General features: G+C 40.7%; 1 protein-coding gene across 4 annotated transcripts; it reads right to left on the bottom strand.

Annotated features, from left to right (window-relative positions):
* Positions 1-75: 75 nt before the first annotated feature.
* arhgap17b (Rho GTPase activating protein 17b) lies at positions 76-25115 on the bottom strand. 4 transcript variants are annotated; one of them, XM_031730587.2, is made up of 21 exons: positions 24732-25115; positions 19970-20009; positions 12437-12541; positions 11710-11786; positions 11369-11480; positions 11008-11084; positions 10780-10882; positions 10477-10545; positions 10262-10343; positions 9404-9531; positions 8721-8832; positions 8554-8635; positions 8356-8436; positions 6749-6862; positions 6533-6624; positions 5329-5464; positions 4177-4458; positions 3433-3557; positions 2942-3355; positions 1890-1941; positions 1185-1321 (listed from the first exon to the last, which is right to left on the bottom strand). In XM_031730587.2, the coding sequence occupies exons 1-20, from the start codon at positions 24782-24784 to the stop codon at positions 1934-1936; spliced, it is 2292 nt and encodes a 763-aa protein (XP_031586447.1). In that variant the 5' UTR covers positions 24785-25115; the 3' UTR covers positions 1185-1321; positions 1890-1933. The 4 variants fall into 4 exon arrangements, with proteins under 4 accessions (XP_031586444.1, XP_031586449.1, XP_031586447.1 ...); XM_031730586.2 differs by having other exon boundaries at positions 1186-1321; positions 1896-1941; XM_031730584.2 differs by lacking the exon at positions 1890-1941 and having other exon boundaries at positions 76-1321.
* Between the last annotated feature and the right edge of the window lie 326 nt (positions 25116-25441).

Here is a 25441-nt window from a genome sequence, read left to right as displayed (position 1 = left end):
TTTTTCTTTTCCAAAGAAAAGACCATTTATGAGCAATAATATTTTGACATTAAAAAAAAAACATTCAAGATGAAAAACTGTTGAACAATCTTTATTTAGATCAAAAACGCATTGCGCAGTGCATTTTGTGCAGAAGAACCACCATAAAAATGCTTTAACAACCAAAAAAGAAAAAAAAAAAGCTGAAAATAAGGCAAAGCTAATGAGTCATAGTAAAAAAAAAACCAAAAAATATTCTACAAATTTTAATCACATGCTTGAGTTTGGTCATAGCTTTTGAGTTCGATAGAAAAATGATCAGTTACATTTAGCGGGAGAAAAAAAATCAGTTATATTTTTGTCAGCTTTGTGAATCAGGTCCATGGAAATCAAAGAAAACTCAAACTGACAACTGCCCTGAATAACTAATAAATGGCAGTGTGTGCACGCTGGGATGGGACAGCAGTGGAAGAGAAACTGTTATATTGCACTCACACTAAAATATTTGGTCATTAGCAACCATAACAATGGCTCAACATTTGAACTCAGTTTGCTTTGGCTAACAGTCATTTCCTTTGGTCCTTCATAGTATTGCTGTGGACATGAGGGAATTTATTTACTCACTGAACATTTTTTTTTCTTTTGCTTCATCATATATTCATCAGTAGCAGCTGTTTAAAACTTACAGCTGTGCTTTTGGAATGCCCATTGAAGGGTTTATGTGGTAAAACCAGATTCACATTTTTAAAGAAGTATTTGCATAATTGAAGATTTAATAGTAATAGATTTAAAATATAAAAAAAAGATTAACTTTACCAGCATTCTGAAGCCAGCTGCGATATTGCTGAGGTTTTATGTTAAAGCCCTGCTAGCCTTGTTCCTCACAAGGCCCTGCAGTCCAATCAGAGAATACCCAGCAGTATGTGGAGCAAACCATTTAATGTGCAGTCTAATGTGGAAAGTGATAGCTGGACAGGGCCTTTGTGGTCTGAACGACTTGCTTAAGATGAGGTTTCTGGTGTGAGTCAGTATAGCAGAGGAAAAGGCAGCCATTCGTTTCCAGCGACACTCTGACATCATGTGAGCGGTGCTTGAAGAGCCGGAGTGATTTCATTTTGAGTTACCCCGTCTTATGTTTGATCATAAAGAGTCAAGCCCAGACTTTAAAAAGCGGTGCTCTCTGTCTGGATGCTGGGGTCTGGGTTCAGGGCTGGGAGGGTGTTAGTGGTAGTAGTGGTGGTGGTGGCGGCAGGCTCTTGACCAGCAGAGCTTTCCCCTTCTTCGTCCTCAATCACCTCAGGAATGATGGCTCTTCCAATCCCCTTTAGAACCAGGCCTCCTTCTGGAGAGGACGGTGAAGGGAACCAATCAGCAAACAAATCAATAAACCAAACCATATATAGACACACAGTTTTAGACCGGGGAGCTCACTCACACTTACATTCACACATACACACACGCACACACAGCAAGACACCAAGGATTGCTCTCAGAAATAAATCCTGTCAGATAAATTCTAACCAGCACTACCAGTAACTCTTTTTAGTTGGGATGGCAGTCATGAGAGTTTCCTTGGTGTGTTAATCTTTAAATGCAATGCAAATTATTTAAGAAAAAAAAAAAATCTGTTCAAGAGAATGCACACACACACACACACGCACACACACACACACACACACGCACACACACACACACACACACACACACACAGTCTGTTAGTAACCACAAAAACAACTGCAAGCACGTTAGTGTTGTTGCAAAGCATAGCTAAAGCCTAGGACAAAAGCACCAAGCCTACATATACATGTATATATGCGCGTACACACACACGCCACTTTTCTCTCCCCCAGACAGATGCACATGCAGTAGACACAGACCGAGGTTAATGCATCAGCCAATCAGATCCTTACCATTACCTGCCTTACAAAGCTCATCTTACAGGCAGGCCCGCAGCTCAGACATCTGCAATATTTACACATATGCCGTCATGCATCAGATCACCACAGCTCTTTTGTAAGTGTGTGAGCCAAAAATGAGACAGTGAAACCAAAAGCCACTGAGCTAAAAATAGCACTGCTCTGAGAAGAAGCTGAAATCACTCAATAACAGAAGTGAATACAGTATCAGCAGACGGCCAGCAAGTGAGTGAGTTCAATAATGGGAATGTCTGCACAAAGAAAATCATTTAAACAAAACAACAACAAAAAAAAACACCAAAGAAAAAAAATCTATTCTTCAGTAGATCTGGTAACTTCCTTCAAAAACTTGTCTGAATAAACAACAATTACCTTTTATCTATATTGTTTTCAAAGGTGGAGTGTAACCATGGTGGAAGTGGTCAGATGTTAAGTTAGAAATGATACTTCACCATTACTTGGAGGTCAGTTTAGCAGATATACATTTAAATATTTGTACTGCACTGTAGTTTTACTTCCCACTTTCACACCATTATAATTCATGATCCCATTGAATTCCATTTTACAACTGTATTACAGTTGTTATTTACATGATCATTTCAGATTAATGATTTATGATGTGGTTTATTATCTGGGGGGACGCACTGAGTTTATCATCGCACTGCACAAGATTGCTGTTGATATTTAATTTGCATATTCTTCTGTACTCTTTTATTTTTTTGTGGTAGCTCTTCGAATGCATGACCCTTATGTGGAGTTTTTAAAGCTTAAAAAAAAAAAAAAAAAAAAACACATCTTTGCAACCACTGCACTGCTAAAGTGGCCAAATCAACGATTACTCTGTTTAGAGGTTAAAGCTTTGTACGTACACATGCAACTTATTTTAGCAATGTTTTTGTTGCAGTAGGTGATTTCTGCCACACTGTATTGCTGGCACCATTTAAATCGATGATGCAAACCTTCTGTATTTGTATTTTAGTATAAAATATTTTTAGTATAGTATATTTTTTTTTTATACAAAGAAAGAAACAGACAGACTGGTTTACCTGTTATGATTTTGGAGGCCGAGTTGCACATGCCATTGCCACTGTCATTTGCTGTCGGTTGTGGTTGCGGAGGCGGTGGCATGCTGGGACGGGGTTTGGGTTTTGGAGGTGGCCTCGAGGGTCGAGGGAGAGAGCCAGAGTGGAAGAGCGGGTTGGAGTGCAGGCCATCGTGAGGCGGAGTGTCAGGAGGGGTGGGACTGCTAGGGGGAGAGTGCTCTGACTCTCCCTGGGCTTGGTGGGGTGTAGGCGGCTGTGGGGGTGGATGGCTCGGAGCTTGGATTAGGGCATCTTTGCTGTGGACACGACGGGGCGTGATGGGTGGGTGCTGTGGGGAACCGGGTGCTTGGGTGTTACTGAGCTGAGAGGCAAATGGGCTGGCCTGTTTGGGTGGGGCTGGGGCTTGCTTCTTGGTGCCTTCAGGAGGAAAAAATACTTATTAGATCTCATTTGTTATAATAAACCACTAAAATAGCAGATTTAGATTTCCTCACCTCTGCGGACCATGTGTGGACTAGGCCCTTTGGAGCTTCCCTGAGGATGTGGGGTTCCTACAGCGAGATGGACCGCTGAACCATTCCTCTGCGGAGGCGGGGTGGACATGTGCTCACGGGCCGGGCTGTGAAAACACCACAGTTCCAATTATTAATCCATTTCCGTGTCATACGGCCTTAAGATTCAAGGATCAAGTGCAGCACCAGTGCTCATGCATAAAACCAACTGCACACCTTTCCATTCAAAGAATAATTATACTTGATTAGGTTATTACAGAAAGAATGACTCAAAAGGATCAATAAACACACGAAGAAAGCACGGGATGCAAAAATCATGAAAGAAGTCCATTCAATGGATGGAACAAGTGTTCAGTAATGAGACGCATGCATAAAAAGAAAGTCTTCAAAGCTTCAAAGTTGTTAAACCACCAGACAGACGAGCAGACAGGAAGGAAGGAGAGCTTCTCTTTATAAACAGAAACCGAGAGTTCTGTTGCTCATCACAAACAGAGGGCAGGGGGAAAGTTGTGCAAAGCATAACAGTGTTTTTCATTTATTTACATTATTAATTAATGAAGCAGATTTAATACTTGCAGACATTATAGACATTTTTATTCTCATGATTTTTTTTGTGACGTCCAGTAAATCAAATTAATCAAATACATGGCAAACAAAGGGTGGCGAGCTCCAGATCGGATGATTGGCTGCAGTGGAGTACCGGCGCTACCTCAGCTCACTCCTTACCTGCTCTCCTCTGTGCTGAGCTGGGTTACAACCTGATGTTGCACTGTGGCTACCTGGACCCCACCAACCAGACCACCACCACCACCACCACCGCCAGCAACACTCAAGCCAGGCTGCTCAGCCTCTGAAGGAGGAGGAGGAGGATGGGGTTCGAGCTGTGTAGGAGTCCCGGCTTCCAGAGGGGGCAATGGGGGTTGGAAGGTGGGTGAGGTTAGTGGTGACTGCTTTCTATTTAAGACGCTGGTTCTGCGAGGAGCGGGCTCCGGCTGTTTGTTAACAGGGCTAGGGAGGGGGGGAGAGGGGAGAGTGTTCAGGAGGGCAAACCACAGGCCATCAGACAAGAGTGAAGGAGCAAGAGACCCAGAGACAGAGGAAAACAAAAACAACAAACAAAAACAAACAAACAAAAACCCCTCGGAAGAACCCAGCGAGAGCAGTGAGAGATGTTGCGATGTCGAGACAGAAAGAGACGCCACTTCCTGAGTGGAACGAAACCGGTTCAGAAAGAAGAACCCAAAGAGGACATAAAACCACATGAGTGACCTTTAAAATAGAACAACTTTGAACTGCAACATTAATGCGGCGACAGGTGAAATAGAAAAAAAAAAAAAAAAGATGCCACACCATAGAGACAAAAATGCAAGCCCACGCAAAACATAAAACCAGCAACCTACAGTGCAACCTAAGCTTTAATTGGAAATTAAGGAGATAACACAAGAGTACACAACAGTAACACAAGAGAAATAAAACTTGAGACAAAAATGGATTCCCAAACATTATTAAAAAGGCTTTGTGTTTCATAAATGTTATGGTCATGTTACGGACGAACCTCAGCAAAGTATAACTGATTAGCTTATGGTAAGAATCACCTAAAACACAACAAATGTAGTGCACAAATCACACAAAGCATCATTTCCCTTATTTCACTTATTAGTAACTGGATTGGTGGGAGCTATGTTAGACTGCGGCACAGCCTTGAAGTCTGGACTGGGCAGATCTTCAGTGGGCGTTTCAGTGACCGTGATGGACTCGTTGGCCACGACATAAAGGGCCGACACCGCTGGGCCCCTCGACTCCTGCCTGCTCAGTGTCTTGGGACGGGACGGCAGGGTGAGGGGCAGGCTGAGGCTGAGGTTGGGACGAGACAGGTACCTGTCTTTACGAGGGGTGTGACTGTCCCCGTCCTGCCCCATGCTGCCGGGGCGTTTCCTGTCCAGGCTAGATTCGAGGTCCGGGGTCGGTGGATGGCTGGGCAAGGAGAACATGCCTGACACGTTGAAGTCCACCTCTGGAGGACAGAAGCATATTAAGCAAATTAAATAGGATCTACAGCTTGCAAGAAAGCTGTATACAAAAGATGCACAAAGCCTCTGTGACATCACTCACTGGCCATTTGCCACTTGGAGCCATGATATTTTCAAGAGATGGTAGAGTGTGCTATAATCAGCTGACTCTAGGAGACTGTACAGGTGTATAACACATACAGATACCAGCTAATAAGTGTCAACTAACACACAAACAGAATACTACAATTTCACTCACTGAAACTAGAGTGCAGACTCCTGTGGCAAACAATAATTATATAATAATAATATAATTATTATTATAGCAAGCCTTTTTTCTCCAGATAATTTAACTAAAAATACTCCAAACTAGAGTCAAAAGGTCCAGATTAGTCACTCAAGTTAGCAAAAATGAGGACTAGCAGATACCTACAGACACTCTGCATCCAAGGCTCAGTAAAGTTATTTTAAAAATGCACCCTCTGCTCAGCTGTTACAGTGGAGTAAATTCATTATAGAAACCACAACTGAATTTCTTTTTTCCTGCTGTATAGTTGGGGATTTCATCATCATAACAACTTAAAGCTGAGCTTTCATAGTGAACTGGGTAAAATTATCCTTGCAAAATCAGCACGAGCATGCTAATTTTAGAATTTGGTTAACAATGTGCTCTGAGCTTCAGCCACATCCTACAGAGCCACGAGCATGGCCACGGACTCTTAGCCTCTCTGGCTAACGTGGAGTGAAACCGTTTTAGCTACTATTCATTTATTTAATGAGCTTCAAAATTTCTCAAAGTACCCACTGTCAACCCACAGAGGATGAGCCTGAGCGTTAACGTTGTTACATAAAAACAAAGTGTGGGGAAGTGCTGGCAAACTCCACAGATCAACAATGGAAATGTATGCAAATATTATCTTTTGCAGCAGCATTCAATGGACACATTACCACACACTGCAAAAGTTCAGGCAGATTATATCACGCCAAACAGCATGCACAAGTAAACTGTTCCACGTAACCTTTTAAAGACAGAGAGAAGGAGAATTACTGCAAATACAACAACAGTGTTTCACCTTCAGGGAAGAACCAGTCAGCGTGTTGGATAATAGGCTCAATGATGGCAAGTACATGCACAGATGTAGCTGCTGCCATCTCTGCCAGCGTCCTGAGTACGAGCACAGAGACGGAGATAAGAATGGGAGGAAGGTCAGTCAGCCTAAGAGAACGACGCGCTCTGCATTTTAAAATAATGACATAAAAGTGAGGTGAACAGTCCACGACATTCTCACCCTTCTGTCTTCGACCACAGCAGGTTAGGCCCCAGGACTATTGCGATGTTGCTGGGAGTCATTTTATTAACATCACTGTCCTGAGCCAGTTTAGCCAAGAACTTCACCAGATACCTGCAACGGAGACACAAAGTGCCTTAAAAAAAACCAAACAAAAATATCTCCAAAATATTTTTCCCACCTTTAATCATACACTTTCCCCAACCTGGTGGGCTTCTGACTCCTTGAGAAAATTATTGCCTTGCTGTGAATGTGGCCTGAGAGGTTCAACCAGTAAACTGGTTTACTAGAGCATCAAAGTAACATCTGGTACAGTTGTGAAATATGCACCTATTTTTCAGCTACAATGCTGTGCAAAAGTCTTGAGCCAACCCCTCATTTTTTACGTATTTTGCTTTCAAGGAGCCAGACGTTCTTGTCATTTTTTAAATTAATGTTGCCATTTTTTCCACTCATTTTTGTTAAGTGTATCAAACCACTTAACTCTGACTCCTGAACCAGTCTGGCATAGAAAAAAGGAAAAAAACCAAAAAGGTACTTAAATCACAGAAACAACCACTTTTGTGTTTGCACCTAACAAAGAAGCCATTTTTAACTGTAGCTGTAACTATAGAGCCAATTTGTTACTAGCAGCCTTTTGCAAAGGCAATTTATTCCCATTGTTTAACCAAAAAGGTGATTCTCAAAGAGCTATTTACTTGGAAAAAAAAAAAAAAAAAAAAAAAATCCAGCCGTTTTTAGACCTGATGCAGCATCTGAGCGATGCATCTGGCCCATTCATTTGATTCACATACTGTCCATTAAAGTCTCATCAGAAATGGTCTCAGTGGAAGTGGGGTGGGTGTCAAGAAGCCATTCTTAAAGAAGGCAAACTGGAGGAATATGCGGAGGTATGCCAAATTATACAAGAAATTCACTTAAAAATCCACTGCAAAATCTGTTGTGGTTTGGGGACCCGAATTTTAGCCTGTGGTGTTTGAGATCTAGCCAAAATTGAATTATGAAAAAAAAAAAAAAAAAAAAAAGCACTGTCAGATTTGATCCAACATGCAATACCATCTGAAAAGCGCCCAATTGCCAACGGCTTCATTTTTCAGCATAACAATCATCTCAAACATGCTGCCAATGCAGTAAAACCACACCTGGATAGAAAACACACACTGTAACTATGGATTGGTCTCTCCAGAGCCTGGACCTCAACACAGAGATCATCTTGACAGAGAACAGAACAAAAGGCAGCCAACATCAAAAGAAGAGCTTTGAATGTCCTTCAAGAACTATTCCTGAAGACTACTTAAAGGCAAAAAAAGCTCATCTCAGAGAGTTGAGTCTGTGTTCAAGAATAAAGATGATATCTTTATTTTGACTTTCAAGCAAACTGTTATCACCTTATATACAGGATTTCCATGTATGTTTGCTAATCTTTTAATAAATTACTGCTCCAATTTTCCATTTTTCTGGCAATATATAAAGAAATGAGGGATGGCTCAAAATCTGGTCAATTCCTCACATGAATAAACATGTACAAAAAAGGTTAAATTTAAAAAAAAAAAAACTGCATTATTAAAAAAAAATTATAGTAATAAATTCAAATAAAATAGGAGTACCTGAAGTTGGCTTTGTGGGCCTTTGGCAAATGGTCACATGTCACCCACAAGGCCTGAAGTCTTTTGTCAGAGTCCAAGATGCTGAAACATTAACAACATTTACTGCAAACATACTTCACATGAATCTAAAGTTTATTAGTGCTGCACAAGTGTTTTACAGGACATTACAAGAGGCATGTTTTGTGTGCAGTGTCTTACTTGGAGGCCTGTATCCACTCATCGTAAAGACTAAATGTCATTAGAGGTTCAGGAAGTTCCCTGAGGTAGGACTTGAGAGCTCCTGTGTATCAAAAACAAAATATATGCCATGAGACAAAGACTTGGAGCTGATGTTTTTATTTTCTGTGGATTTGTAGAAATAGTACCAGCCACGGCATGGGGATCAGAGTAGAAGCCCTCGAGCTGCGAGGTGGAGCAGTCCAGCGCTGCTTTCAACTTTTTCAATTTTGAAGCTCCAGCAGCAATTCTAAATAGACCCTGGAAAGAAAATAAGGGGGAGCAAGGTCACAGGAGTGCCTGGTTACAGGAGGCTGTTTCTGTCCTAAAATTAAAGAAGTGAGTCTGGGTTGGTAACACAAAAGAAGAAGTAATACAATCTAGTACTGAATGTCTGCAAAAGTAAATGTCTGCTACCAAGAGAGATGTGACTCTTTCAGGATGAGCGCCAGACGGATGCACAGCAAGAAGAGGTTTGTTTCCATTTAGAAATGTCTTGAATCATACTTCATGGGGAGTCTAGTGATACTGTTACATTTAAAGAGTGCAACAGCGATCATACTAATGGGTAACAGATGCCTGTGTGTGCACACATAGAGGTTTTATTCCCACAGGACAAAGACTGGCTAACCTCAAGTTGGCTACAGATGTTTCCAGACTTTACATGCCATCATTTCTAAAACGCAGTCCACATGACCCACATCTCCTTCCAGTTCAAACACACAGGAGGTTTATGGGTACAAATTTAACCCAAATTCTGGTCAATTAACCCTCAACTTTGCCCTACTTTAGCAAAGTCTCCAATTTTCTTCTTCCATCTCTCCATCCGTACCTCCTCCTTCATGCCGGTCTCAAGCAGCATCATGACGCAGGCCTCAATCGGCAGAGCGATCTCACGGTTGGTCCTTTTCAGATGCTCCTCCAGCGCCGTGCCAAACGCCGGCTTCTCCATCCAGGAATCTAGGTGAGACGAGCATCGTCAATGTTCTGCGTTGGCACTCGTTTCACTAACTGTCTACAGTTTATTTCATGGCTTTCAACAATTTTTATATAGTTCTACAGCAGCAATACCACATCCTTTATTTAGACTTTTAAATGAAGTCTTTGCAGGTATGTTTGTGTAATACAATTGCTCTCTTGTCATGCACATGAAAACATGTAAAAAGCCAACTGGAAATCTGGTTATTCTGGCTTTCGTCCGGATAAATCTGGGCCAAACAAACAATAAATCAATAATCAGATTACATCAGAAAGGTGATTCTAACCTGATTGCTTAGGTTCATATAAACACACGTACAAAAAAACAAACAAACCCTAATGCGACGATGTAATTTTAGTGAGTCGTTTCACTATGTTGCAATAAGCAGTGCATTTCGCAAATGAGATAAAAGCTTCTTGTCATAAACAAATTCAACAGTTTGGGGCCAATATACACACACATCAGTCTGTGATATAAACCAGCCAATAAGACAGAAAACCTGCAAAATTTATAACAGCACACTGTGCTAGGGGACCAAAAAATAAACAATTATAATGTGAAGTACTTTGTGAGAACTGTTAAGCAGGATGACAAGCCACTCTTTATTTCTCTAACCCTAAACCAGCAGATCAGCAACAAAAAGAAGAAGTAAAGTTAAAGTTTTTATGTTATTTATATGTTTAATAATACGTTTTGTGTCTTATTGTTCACCTTGCTGTGTCTGGATGGTGGGTATAACTGCTTCCAGAGCTGCCAGAGACCTCCTGTGGTACTCTGCCTGGGTCTCTAATAACTGTTATACAGAAACACACACACACCAAATCTAATGTGAACATAGTTGGTTATCACACATCGCCTAGTAACTGTGTTACAGTGGAACGTTCCATATTTGCATTTCCATTAACGGTAAACTGAGGTGCACTCACCATGACATAATAGCGTGCATAGTCTCCCTCTTTAGAAGCAAAGTTGTACAAGTCTGCAGAGAGCTGGTCCTGTATGAAATGAAGGACAAAAGAACGACGTGTGTGGCAAACAATGAGAAACTGTTCACGAAGACATGGATATGACAAAGCTATGACCTTTAATTACTCGGTCCAAAAATGTACATAGCATCAGTGTCCTGATTTATTCCCCCTCATAAAGCCTTCTTTGTTCAGCCAGTTCATCAAATATGATCCTAACCTTATGCAGCAAGCCTCATGGGAAAGACTCGACATGAAATCTACCTTGCATATTTCTACTTTATTGAGTGCCTCATCCATCTCGTCTTTGAGCGAGTCAACTTTAGCTGCCATGGCTTGATTGGTGGACTTGGTCGCCTGTAACCACCTGCAGAACAAGGGATTATTTAAGTAACGCAGCCATGTTAGTGGAAACATTTGAAAGATTGGAGCCATACAAAGACTATAAAAAAAAAAAAAAAAAAAATGTTATCAGGCTGTGTGGAAATGTACCGTGTTTTTGCCGAGTCATAATCGAGAACCAGCTTAGCAAGCTGCTTTCTCTGTTTCAGTATGTTAGGAATCTCTACCTGTGAGAGAAGAGGAACCATGAGAACGACATGACTACACATGCACTGCAAAAGGCATAATGAGCACTTTTGAGCAATTTTCCTGTGAGAACCTTGAGTCAATTTTAAAGATACAGAATGGCAATGAACCCAAAACAATGCTAAAGGCATTGTTGAATTTGGCACAAACACAAAGTTCAGCTTGATGTCTCAGCTGCTGGGACTTTGTTTTTAAAATATAGCGCATGATTTTAGAGGGATTAAAAAGAAAAAGCCAATCAATGGTTGTATGCATGAGCTTTTACCTCTGCCAGCTGGTTGAGAGGATCCAGAATGTCTTTCTCCATCTGCATTTCATGCTGCAGCAGTTCAGAAGCCAACTTGCCCTCGGCTTCGCCACACACATCCATCATCTTGCTGTTCACGTGCACAGAGAAACATATGCAAATATCCCAGTTATCACTACTTTTCCTCACAGCGAGTAAAACATATGTAAAGAGTTTCAGTTAGATCCCACATCCGATTTTTATTTAAATACTTTTACACTGATCTTGATAAACACTTACCTGTTCACCAATTTTGCCTATTTAAAGGTGATATTTTAAACTTAAACGATGCTGAAACTGGTCTTTCGATGGAAACTCACCCAATCAAACTCTCTTCTCCAAGCTGACTGCCGCCCTCCTGCATGGTCTGGGACAGCCCGGTCAAGGGCAGCTTTTTCTACAAGCGAAAAAAGAAAGAAAAAAAGCAGTTCAGTCTATTTAAGAATGTTCACTTCATTGACATGTTTTCTTTTCTGATTTGGATCCGACTCAAATTAGTTGCACAAACACCAAAATACCAAATACGTAATGTATTTAACTTAAATTTAACTTAACTAGCCAACAGTTTAAGGACAACTGATCCAGGAATGGAGGGCTAAAATCATTTTTTTGCTTCTCTTAACCACGTTGGCTTATCTGTTAATTTCACTTTGCCTGCTGGAGTGCCAAACAATGCACCATCAAGATGACTTAATTTAGAAAAGTAATCAAAGTACGACAGCGTAACAGGGATTCCTTCAGAGTTGCGTCAGTTTTATTGGCCTTTTGGGCTGGGTCTGCTGAACGGTGATAGTGAAGCTGGAAGGAGAGTCTCTGTCATATCTATGTGTTACATAAGAAAAACACATGATAGCAGGGCCCTAGTTCAGAATGGCTGTCACAGTGATTCATCCTTATTATGCTCTTTTAAATGAAGCCGTATCCAAAGTGTGGCATGTTGCTAACATGATGAGATGAAAAAATTCAGTTATGGCACGTCGGTTCAAAGTTCGGCAGCTAAGTGATGGAATAAATCTGACAGAGAAAAAAAGAAAAGGTGCCTCTTACATGTCTCTTCTCTGTGTCTGTGCCCAGCTGACCTTGCAGACAGAACACCAGCCTCTTGTGCGTGTTGTGAGACACCAAACGAACCAGCTCCAGCCGCCTCTCGATCTGTGGGCACACACACACAAAAAAAAAGATAAAATGCAGCGTTATCAAATTAGAACAAGCAAAACAGGTCTACTGTGGAAGAGTTCAGCTAACTGATTTAAACCAGGATGAAGGAAATAAGTGTAATGGACCGTTTAACCTTCCTGTTCAGCAAAAACAACACAGGTGAGGGCTACAAATCAAAATACAGATGCTGCACATGCACACATTCATCTTGCATATTTTTCACCCTGCTAGTGTTTTTGAAATATGACGGCAGTTGTAGGTTGTTTGTCCAATTCTGTTGCACGGCGTGCAGCTCCGACAGCCAGATGGACAGAATCAGAGTCAAGAGCAAGTCTTTACCGACAACAGGAAGCGAGAGATGCTATCAAAGAAAGCAGATGCATCAGTCTAACTGCAGGCCTGAGCTACTGGTTATATATAATGGAAGGCATCAACCACACTTTCCCAGTGGTTTTCAATGTCTTTGTTTCTCTTTCACTCACATTTCCATGACCCCCTATAGCATGCTATACTTTTTGTAGCTTTACAAAACGGTTTAATTTTAAGAGGCTTCTACTTTAATTCTACATTCTGCCCTCATTTGCTGTCTGCTCCCAACTGATTTGACTAATTTTCTCTATGGTGGCCCTGAGTGCACAGGACACAAGTGAGCCAAGAAAAACATAATCAATATGACAGCATGTGCAACATTTGGATGAAAATGCTGAAAATTAAGACAACAGTGATCTGCAACTACAAAGAACACAGCAGGATTACTTTGACACTTTGAGTTGACAGCAATCTTGTATTTTATTGCTTCATTTTTCCAGCACCAGGGTGGGACTGTGGCCTTCGGTAACTGAGTCACCAAGAAAAAACTATCATGTAGCAGAAAACAGGTTGAGAGTTCCTGCAGCCAGACACTTTATATCTGATGGACTGATTTAGACTGTGGTTTGTGGGTATCGAGGCTGTCAGGTCACTTGGTGAAGACCTTACAAAAATACATTTTTGAAGTTGTATTTGGGCATGGCAAGACCCAGATATGATAAGCTAGATTTTCTTATGTTGTATATTTTCTTGTGCCTTTTTTCTAGTATTTGGTTTTGGTCTTGTCAGCGTCATTGAGCGATGACCTCAAGTCTAAAAATGGGGCGGCCTGTGATCGAGTGTGAACCAGATGGGATGCAAATTAGCGCCTCCAAGTCTGTTGGTTCTCAGCTGGCAAAGGATAGAGTGATCGCTCCAAGTGGAGGAGTTTATTTGTCTTGGGGTCTTGTTAAGACTTGTTCAGTAGAGAGGACTGGAGCGTCAGTGGCAGTGATACAGACGCCATACCTGTCTGTTGTGGTGAAGAGAGAGTCCAAGCTGATTTATTGGTCAATCAATGTTCACACCTTCACCTATTATCACATACTCTGGGAAATAACCAAGAATCTTACTTGATTGTGGATACAAGTGACGGAAATGAGCTTCCACTGAAGGGTGGCCGGGCTCACCCCAACTTGTGAATTATATTTCTGCGCCAGATCTATGTCGAAACTTACACCACAACCAGAACCCCATTTTAGCCCTACGCCACAACCTTCTAAGTAACCTGATGTGCCCATCCCGAGAACTGTAACTACGCATCGGCTCGACACGTACCACAAAAACTTGGGTTGCGTGGAATGTTGATGTGTGGGGATAAAAGGAGTTTTTGGTTACTACCCAAGTTAGGACGTAAATTTCCCACAGAAGTCTAAATAAAGCTTTATAGATGAGGTGAGAAGCTCAGAGTAGAAAAGCAGCCAGCTGAGGTGGTTCAGGCATCTGACCAGGATGTCTCCTGGGTGAGGTGTTTCAGGCATGTCCCACTGGGAAGAACCAGGACACAGTGGAGAGATTACATCTCTCGGTTGGCTTGGGAACGCCTTGGTATCCACCGTGTAAAGGTCTGAGTGTCTTCAGAATGTTCTTCGTAGGACGTAAATTTCCCACAGACGAATACACATTTGCATTCAATACATTTTCTGGAAAATCTGCTTAGAAACTTGTAGTGGATACAATTTTATTATTACTGTTACTATTACAATTACTATTATTAGTGATAATTGAAATTAACAAACATAAAAGGAGAATTTTAAATGACTTGGTATAGATAACTGTCCCAATAACTCTGATCTCTACTGTCAGACTGGCCTCAAATGCACCACCAGTGCAGAGTTTCAGGTACCTTTAATGGCATTGTGAGAATTACTGTGCTCTGCTGAGTTTTTAGTTCCTGACTCTTCCAGATGTGGGTTTGAAAAGTCTGCTAAAGATGGCAATTATAGAGAGAATTTACTCTGCAAATGATCAGCAGTTATGTGAAGTAAACAAAAAATTATAATCTGTTGAAGCTTGCATAATCAGCATCATGGTCAAACTGTAAAAACATAACTTCAGTGTCTTTTAGCAGATAATCCGTCTGCCATAATTTAAAAACAAACAAACTGAGCAGTTTTGAATGAAAGTTAAAAGATTTATGAAATCATAAACTTAGATGGCTTGAAATCTTTCCTCTCCAGAGTTTGATACATTCTGATATTTCACCCAACTAGCTGCCTGCCATAAGTATCCACTTCCTCTTCCTGTTTCAGTATAAACATTTAGCCGCATCTGAGAGCTGCTCATTTGCTGTCTGATCCCATCTTCTTCCTTCGTTTTCATCCTCCCAAATTCACTGATCTCCTTGCCCTGTTTGAGTCTCTCCCATACACTCGTACAGCTTTACTCCACCCTCCCTTTACTCTGCTCCTCCTTTCCTGCAGCTGTTGCAGCATGCCAAACCACAGCTGGACTTGGCTTCCTTGCATGGATCCAATTGATTCACTCACTATTCAGCTGATTCCAGTTCAATTGCATCCAGACTTCCAACACTTTTGGCCAGAAAGGAAGAAAAAGACCTGAGTGACTGCAAAGTGGGCGGTATTGTGGACTGAATAGATTGGATAATCACAGTACTAATGTTTTTAGAGCATTTGGTTCTATTTATTTACTTCTTTTTTGTGAGAGCACAACAAAAATAAACTTGGGACAGACTTCAAGATATTCTACAAGCTTGTCTATAAGATACTTTGTCATAAACTGCAAAGTGTTTTTTCACAAAAAACCCCACAAACTTTTCTTTTGCTTGATCAGAACTGAGAGAGAATATGAGAGGAAGTTGCTAAGATTCCCTACAGCACGGAATAGGCATCAAGGACAGCAGATATGGGATTTATTAATTCAGACATAGCATGAAATTTATGGTGGTGGGTTGCAAATTGACTTGCACAGTATATTGGAATTAAATGGAGGTTTCAGTAGCATACCTAAGTCATGAAGTGGTAAAGTTGGAATTGTTGGAATTGCAAAGGGGGACAAAGTGTTTTCATACAACCCTCTGAAGTATTTTTATAAATAAATGAGATGTGCATATCTTTTACTCTTTATAGTGGTAATACAGTAGAGACAAGCTATGTGCGGGCTGGAACCGTATTAAAATAATAAATGGTGTGATAACGCAATCTAATAAGTTTGTCTCAGAGCTGAAACTTGCAGGATCATCAGGAAGAGCCACCATTAAGGAAACAGAGAGATTCCAAGTATAAGAGTTGGGGAAAAAAAAAAAAAAATACAGGAACACTCCCTGATCATAGGCAGTAACAAGCCCACACACAGACAATTAACAGAACAGAAATGAGCCCTTCCACTCTACAGTTACTGAGCTGTCCAAAGGTTTACAGTCCTACAGTCTACTTGCCAACTTTTCCCCCTAAACAGCAATGAAAACAGAATACAGAGAGCCGACAACCTCTGACCTTCCATAACAAAAAAACATGGAACGTTTAGTGAGTCACACAGGATGCAGTCATTTTTTCTGGATTGGACTGAATGGCTGGTTAACTGCCGGCTGGCAGGTGACGCTGTGGCTGACCTTGTTGGCAGGCCGGTTTACTATTCGACTAGCTGATGACTGAGCGCAATTGAGACTTTAATGCAAAAACAATCCAAAGTGTCATGTTCGACTGAAAGGAGTAGTCTCACAAGTTATGTGAGAACAATGTGTCTGTCCTTTAAATGTGTCTGTAAGTAACTGGTTTAGTTTACATTAGACTGGAAATATGACAGTGGTAAGACAGCTTTCCTCCACATTTAGCTTGTCATGAAATAGTAAAGGAGTTGTTTAAAATTTAGGATTTATCCCAAGATAAGATAATCGGCGTGAGAACTCTCTACAGAGACTCCTCACCAGCCGTTTCACTGGCAGACACTTGCTTGTCACACGCTATCAGTTATCCGTCCATCATGCCTTCAAATCCATCTGAGTACTTAGGCATGGGCCCAGCTCTAGCCTTCCTCACCAGTGTGAGATCAGGCAGCAGAGATACAATCCAGTCTGACAGCCTCCTCAACTCCCCCACTGAAGCAGGACGTGTCCAAACAAGATGAATGCCTTAGCCAATGCAAACGACTATGGAAAAATGGAAAAGACTAGAAGTCATATAGAGTCAAATTTCAATTTGAACTTCTCAGAGAAGGCAATTGTGGAAGAGTGTGGGGAGGGGGAAAGGAAAAATTATTCTCTCTCTGTTCGTGTTTGGAAAGAGGGGGGAAAAAAAAAAAAAAAAAAAAAAACTTTTCCAGGCAGTGTGATTAAATTACAATGCTGATACTGATTCACTGCTATGTGAATCAGTAGTGCAGCAGCTACACATTGTATGGAGATGACTAAACAGGCAGCAAATCTGAAAACAGACTCTCTGCGTATATATGAGGTCTTCGTTATTTGCAAAAAATAACAGATTCTGACATGCGTTTTCCACTATGCTTGTCGCTTGCCAATTACATTCCTTACTGAGAGCCGGAGCTTAAGGAATGCCTAACGCAGCAGAAAGCTCCTGTCATTCAGTACCAAAGACAAGTAAGGAATGGGGTGGGAAGGGTTGGGTCAGGGTTGTGCTCTCTGCTTTTGGGACAAAGTGGCTTGACTGTCTTAAACATAACAAAACAACTGTTTTTATGCATTTTTAGACTAACTGGTTTTTCCCCAGGAGATGAGAAGGTTGCTTTCCTTTGGGGAATGTGTTATGACTGTCATTTGCACTTATCCACTGGGAGCCCTGGGGGATACCCCACAGGGGACTCAATTGAGCTGATTTTGATGCTCACATGGGCAAAGACGGTGACAACTGGAGGGGCATGATGGGAGGGGTGCTCTGTTATTTAATGTCTTTGCCAATCATGGTTTATCCATAACAAAAACACCATGTTCCATCATAAGTGAGTTCTGAGTGCACAGGGCACCCTACACCGCAGGTCGATGATCAGTCAGAAATTTGAAATCTGTCTTATGCACTACTTTGTGTGAATGGGGTTCAGCGGTCAGCTGCTAACTATCATAGAACTATGACTTCCATGACAGAATGGGGGTTGGTGAGTTTTCCCCCCCCATCAAGCCTTCATCTTTACCTTCTTCCACAAAAGTTGCTTTCTTCCCTGAACATGAATTATTCCTCTCAGTTTGTCATATTTATTCACACCATTTTCCCAACAGTGATCTCACAGCTTCACTAGCCAGAGCTTCCCCATCCCCCTCCGCCACACAGCGCTACAGTGCACATCAAGTATAATTTCAAGATAACAGAGAATCGCCAGAGCTTTCCTTGAGTGGAAAACCATAAGGCGCTTCTGCTGTGCCAAACCCTTGAGCTGGCTAGGCAATGCTGAATGAAAGACTAGCCAGTAAAGTTTTAATGGCAGCAGTTATACTCCGAGACTGCAGAGAAATTTGGCATCAACAAGGCGCAAAGGCATGATTACTTTAACAGAACTTTTGAGAGGAACTTGTAAGTCTTTTGATAACTTCCGTATTTTACTCTACCAGAAAATTATATCTAAACAAGCCGGTTTTACACGCAGACAGTTTAAAATAAGCTACGGTTAGGCAGTGAACAGGACATCTTTCATAGGTGGCAGATACCCAGTCTCAGTGTAAACATATTTTATCATGTGCTGTGGGTAAACCCTGAACTGTTATAGGGGTTCAACAATAAAGTCCAGTGAGGCCCTGGAGTTTACTGGACTAACAGATTTGAGGAAAATTAAATGTGAAGTGATATTAAGAAACTGCCTTCATGCATTTAACAAGGTGCTGGAAACATTTCTGAGAGACTTTGTTCCATATTTACATGATAGCATCACACAGTTCTGTCACATGTAAATCAATGATGCGAATCTCCTGTTTCACCCCATCCCAAAAGTGCTTTATTGAATTGAGATCTGGTGACTGCATAGGTAATTCATTGTCATGTATAAGAAAGTAGATGATTTAAGCTTTGTGACATGGCGTATTATCCTGCTGGAAGCAGCCAACAGGACATGGATACACTATGGTGATACGCATATGGATATTACTCAGGTAGGGACTCAAAGCGTGCCAAGAAAATATCCCCCACACCATTACACCATCACCAGTAGCCTGAACTGTTAATAGAAGGCAGGATGGATATAGCCTCAGTTTCAGTTAGCTCATAGGAGGAGCGGCACACAAGTGTGGTTTGCTGCTGTAGCCCATTTGTTTCAAGGTTTGATGCTTTGTGTGTTTAGAGATGATTTTCTGCATAGCTTGGGAGTAATGAGTGGTTGAGTTAATGTTGCCTATGAAACATCATGCAGACAAATTCACTGCATTTAAGCACTGTTACATTTTTTCTAAATAAAGAAGGTTACATTGACTTTCAGGTATGCTAATGACAAATTTTATGAGGTTGGCAGCAAGGTTATTATAGTTACATATAACTAAACTAAAAACTAAAACTAGGTGTGAAAACATGTTTATTTAGACTCTGGATGTCAACAGTACTATAGCACATTATGGATCAACTGCTTTCAAAATGTTATGCACTTTTATTGTAATACCTGTAGTTATTTTACTAAACCTTGCTTCTGACATGTGCCCAATTAAAAACACTAAAACTAATAAAAATTAAACTAAAACTAAACATTTTCAAACTGATGAAAATTAAAAGTAGAAAAAAACTAATAAGAAAATACAAAACTATTATAACTCTGCTTGGTAGCCATTTAACTCAGATCACAGACTAAAAAAAGCATTCAGTCATGTCACATCCTGAGGGTGTTTTTGTACATGTGCATAAACTTGAGTGTTGCTGAAATATGCAGCTGCACCAGTATATAGGTCTCTTAAACCACAGATGTGAGAAAACTTTCTATGACATTTAGACTTGTATTTATTATTATTCTACCCAGTTATCACCATTAAAAACAGCATTGTTCACATTTGAGGATAAATGCTTATCAGCTTGTTTTCTTCTGTGCTCCTGCCCACCCCTCATTAGACTGCCAAATGGAATTTTTTAAAGATAATAAAAACTATTGGACGTAAAGTCCCTTTAAATAAGAGAAGATAAGATTTACCTGCAGGAGGTCATCGCTCAGGACCTCAGTTTTTTCAGCCCTGTGAAGAGAAACAAAGGCCAGTGGTCAAAGACTGAGGACATACAGAACACACCCGTGTCCTACAGCAATACAGGTGAGACACAAAAAGCTTGCACAAGAGAGTTATTATTGCATTTTACGACTATCGGGCATTGCCTTCATTTTTTCCTCAGGCTTCACTGTAGTAAAAACAGGTGTACCTCCTTCACGCAGTGTCACTGCAGACATGTTAACTTGACTGGCCTGTTATTAGCTGTGCTCGGGTTTTTTCCTCTCCTTTTTCTCCTGGTGGTTTTGGTGAAATATGAGACTAGTGATGCTGACATTATATGCACTTGCACTTATTTATGTATAGTGCATTTATTGCTTTTTGTGTACAGCTCTCTATTGCTAAATAAACTCTGCGCTCAACTTTGGTGTTCTGTAGAGTCCCAATCTCCAGCACAGCCAGTCTGCACTCTGTGCTGTATGCCTGCAGTAAGTGAACAGAATAAGCTGAAATCTACAATCAGGTGTTATCATGATATACTTATTTGCTACTATTGGTACCCCTGGCAGTGGATGGCAGCCCCTTCCCGAGCCTGGTTCTGCTGGAGGTTTCTTCTTGTTAAAAGAGAGTTCTTCCTTCCCACTGTCACCAAGAGTTTGTTCATAGAAGTGATTGATTGTGTGATTGTAGGGTCTTTACTTTGCACTATAAAACCACCTTGACTGGATTGTTTCTGTAAATTAGCACTATAGAAATTAAAAGTGAACTGGACTTGTACAACCATGTTGAACATCGATGCATAAATGTAACGCTGATCCCCCTCCCGACCCAAAAAACACACTTCCTGAGGTGTCATCGTGTTTGTTATGGCAACATGTAAAGGTGTGCCTTTTTCTGTGAAGTAAGGAGGAAGTTGCCAGGTGGCCTGTTGATGTCTGAAATACACCAAATACATGCTGAACTGTAGCAGAGTCTGTGGAAAATATTATGGCACAACAGCTCTCCCAAATTTCTAGGAAATGCTGACAAAAAGCCAAACCCTTTAAACATCAGCAACTGTTCTTTAGCCATTTGATTTACATCTCGCTCAGCTGGTGAGATTGTCAAAGGAGTGATCGGTTTCCCCGTCAATAAATCCATCAACACATACACAGATATTGTGTATTTATGCACAAATCTCTGAAGGCCTGTCCCCACCCTCTAACAGCACCGACCAAGAAACACACAGTAGATTTACACCTTGCAGGGGATAAAATAATCTGCTCACATGCAAGAATTATTACCCAATACTGACGTGGGAAACAAAAGTAAGATCTTAACATTGCACTCTCAAAATGCAGTACAGGCTTACCTCACTCATGCCTGAAATACTCTCACTGTTTAGTGAAACTGCTTGTGGTGGCTGTCTGCTGTCTCGAGATCAGATCACGAATAAAACCAACTCACGTTGGTCACAGATCAGTAAAACTTTGCAAAGCTTAAAATGAATAAGTAAGTTTTTGAATGATTCTGAAGACAACTTCTACTCTGAGCTGCTAATTATGCTGCTCAGTACTCCATATCCAGTCTATATAGTCTAACTTCTCTGTAATGAACACACTTAGTTTTGGTTCTTTAAAATTAATGTTAAATATATAGTTGATCATCTTAAAAAATTATCAGGAAGTATTTTGATCATTTAAGTAATGGTTGTTTTTTTTTTAAGTTTTGATTGAAGTTTCCAAAATATAAAAATGTTCTGGTTTCAAGGAATTATTTGATAGTGATGCAACTATGTCTCAGGGGGTAGAGCGAGTTGTCCACTGATTAGAAGATTACGGGTTCAGTTAGCTTGCTGAAAAGTCTTTCGAGCTACAGACTCAAATTCCCCCCCCCAAGCATATATTAGTGCGAGAGTCTGTGGAAGATTAAAATGTGAGGCATTACAGTGGCTCACAGCAGAAGAGTCCTGAGTTCAAACCCGAGTAGGCCCTTCTTGTGAGAAGTTTGCACGTTCTCCCTGTGGTTGTGTGGGAAGATTAGTCTATGGTAATGCAAAGCAGTGTTTCTAGAATGAAGCTGTGTGAGTGAATGTGCTCAGTAAGACCAGAAAAAGTCCCTCATATATGCCTCTCCATTTTCCATTTAATTAAATATCTCTAGGCTCTGGATGATGGGACACACCTGTATGTGTACTTGTCAAAGCATCCTAATGAGGACCGGTCAGATTTAAAACCAATGCAGTCAGGACATTTTGGAAAAGCGGGGACCTTTTGGTTAGTCCTTACATCTTCTCCTCTCTTTAAAGACCTGCTTGAGGGTGAAGAACTGATTTTAATGTTATAATTATGTTACGATTAGCGTGAGGGTCAGTCAGTGTCTTCACAAAGATATTTACGCAAATGTGTGTGTTTTTCTTGCCAATTTATTCCACATAGCCAGCATCAGACTTCCTGGCTACAAAATGGTTTTACCCAAACAAAGAAGAAACTGATTTAAAATAGAATATAGACAAATGGATACAAGTCAGCGACTCCAATGTATTAAGTAAACAGAGACAGAAGAGCCATTTATTAACATGGTTAGTAATGCAGCTAGAATACTTCCACATGGAGCCATATGACCCCATTACATATTAGGCTTTACAGGCTTGTCTCTGAAGGAAAAAGCTGCATGAGCAATCTTTAGATTCCTATCAACACCAAATTAGAATTGATTGAACTGGAGTGGAGTGCAGCTTGGCTCTAGCCAGAAGCTATTGTTCTTAAAAAACAGACAGCTAGAGCCGGACCTTGGAAAAAAAAAAAAATTCACAGAAAGCTGAAGGACAACTGTAACTATAAAACATGCACCTGTAGGAAAACTGACCAAAACAGACACACAAAATCTTAAAAGCTGCTCGCAGAGATGGATCATATCGTGTTTCACTGACTCAGTTTTGGTAAAGGACACCGTGTAAGCGTGTCCTATAAAACCACTGCTACCCTGCTATCTTCCACCACAATGCAACTACATCTAAATTGAATCGCTTCCTCTTATTAATCACATGCAAATGAAATCTGGCTTCCTCTTTTATAAAAAACGACTTTGTGGCTGCATGGCAGCCCGAACCCCGCCATGCCTCTGCTGTCAACAGCTACGAAAATGCTTACTCCACAAAAACTAAAAACCTGTGTGTGTGTGTGTGTCCAGCCCTTCCTGGGCCAAACAGAAAACCACAAATCATCACAAACACTCACGGGGGTGGACACAGATTTACTGGTTTATGAACTAGATGTTCACAGCCAGCTTAATTTCTATTCTGTCAAATTGTATTTGGCACATTTATTAGCAGGAAAACCTTTTTTTGTTTTACCCCCGAGCTCGTGACAGAGATCTAATCTAGACCTTTATAACTTCACTTGATGGATTATGATGTGTGATCATGCATAGCATAAAGACTGGGGGGGTAAACATTTAACTTTAATTTAACTTGAGTGCTTGCTGTGATTTTTTATTTTTTTGTTTATTTTCTAGCTCCCACCCACTCTTACTTAAGCTGTGGTATAAATGGCACCCGAGGATTTCTTGCATGTTAAACTCCTTCAGCAGTAATCCAGAGTGGGTGTGTGCAAGCAAACTATTTTGCCTTTCAGTATGCAAGCTGTCATTCTGCCTGCTTAGTTGAGTTTTACTGCTCTTACACAACAACATGTGGAGTCATGTATGCAAGGAATCCCAGGCCAGCGCCTGCAGGGTATCACTTGGAAACTAATAGACAGCAGTCTGGTTAATTAATACAGCAATAAATGAAGACACTGAATCAGAGACGCAGGAAGAAGGATGGTATACGTAGTTTCCCCTATCAACACCCATCAGGTAACATGCGTGTGAGCACATGCTACCCTGTAACTGAACATATACCCCTGCACACGTGAGTACATAGTACAGTATGGTGGCGTCATTCTTGGGTCCACAGAAGGACAAGGGGGACTGTAGACAGACTTAATTAAATAGGTGTTGATGACAAAAGTGAATTCAGAATTGAGGCATCCTCCAAGTACACTAAAAGAGTGCAATATTTATCTATTTATCATATATTTAAGTCTCTCCATCCCTTACAGTGATGCCTCTATTAATATTTGCCACTGTTGTTTTATTGTATGCGGTTTGTATGTTTTGATTGTATCACATGCATCCTAAGCAGGGCTTCTCTATTTAAAGAAAGACATCATACTTTCATTGCCTCCATTAGCCTACATTTGAGCCATTAATTTATTAAAGGCAATAGCTGTGATAGTACATGAACTGTTACAGCAGATTAGATGAGAGCCGTTTGTTCTTATCAAAAATTGGTTTTATGTTCAATAGATTAAACAATCTAAAAGAATATTTGATTATAAGGTTATTAATAAGGATTTTTTTTTAATCTGTTGTAGCCATTTATCCATTGAATCCACTTACTTAATGCTACTAGATTCAGTTACAGCCACATACTTTTAAACCAAATCTGGAAAATCTACTTTTCAAACTTCTTGTATTGTTTAAAAACAAACACAAAAACCATTATTGTGGCATCTGGACAAGCTTTGTGTGCTTCTGACACAATTTCACTGCAATCTAAACCTTTAGAAATTCTCCAGATTTTTTTTAATCACACAAAATCGTGGTCAACCCCTCCGACACCGCCCACAATAAAAACCAGCCAGATGACAACTGGGAGACATAAATTAGAAGCAATGGCCTAACACAATAATGTATGACATCACGTTGCAACAATGTTATGTAGCCTACCTTCCAACAGTCTGGTTGGCAAGTTGCTTCATACGATTAAACTGCTTCTTCATGTTGCAAGTCTCGTGAGCTTCTTCCTACAAGTCCGTAAAAAGTTTGCGGCACCAACGAACGCTGTCGATCATCCACCAAAAAAAAGAAAAAAAGTTGCGCTACGTCGCAGCCATTGTGCTACAAAGACCTGACTTCCGACCGCTTTTAGTCACAAAAACTGAACAGTTTTCCTGGTTGAACCCGGTGACATCGGCCGTTACCGTTAAGACGCGCAGGGAAGTGAGCAGAAACAGCGGCGGACGACCTTCACGGTCCCCATTGCCAAGAATGTCAACGCTCCTGTTAGACTGGCTGGTTTCTCTACTACAGCTGTGATAGGAAGGAGGAAGTGCTTTTACTTCCCGCACTGTAAGCCGCATGGGCCCCGTGGTGACATGTGATACCTTAACAAGAAAAAAAAAGACTTTGGTCATTGCAAAGTCACATGCTTTAACGTGGGGATGAATTCTTCAGAATAAATATCGGAGTTATAAATCGGGGGTTATTGTGAATTAATGACAAATCAGAGAAACGTGACAAAAACTCATATCATGTTTGATAGTGTGGTGCCAAAATATTTTTTTTTAAAACGTGGTTGGGATGCACGTGAAAGCCATTGATAATTAATTAACAATAGCAGAAAATTATACAACTTTAACCACTGCTTCTGGATCAGT

The sequence above is a fragment of the Oreochromis aureus genome, linkage group 4, assembly GCF_013358895.1.
Source record: "Oreochromis aureus strain Israel breed Guangdong linkage group 4, ZZ_aureus, whole genome shotgun sequence".
NCBI classification, from domain to species: Eukaryota; Metazoa; Chordata; class Actinopteri; order Cichliformes; family Cichlidae; genus Oreochromis; species Oreochromis aureus.
Note: the sequence above shows the minus strand (reverse complement) of the source record. Positions and strands in the feature narration are given on the sequence as shown.

Excerpts from the sequence above, each read along its gene's own strand:
- arhgap17b (XM_031730584.2), bottom strand. The coding sequence starts at position 24,784 with ATGAAGAAGCAGTTTAATCGTATGAAGCAACTTGCCAACCAGACTGTT. Across the intron at positions 8,833-9,403 it reads AGACCGGCATGAAGGAGGAG|GGTCTATTTAGAATTGCTGC; the intron begins GTACGGATGGAG and ends TTTTCTTTCCAG. Across the intron at positions 5,465-6,532 it reads TGACTGGTTCTTCCCTGAAG|AGGTGGACTTCAACGTGTCA; the intron begins GTGAAACACTGT and ends TCTGTCCTCCAG.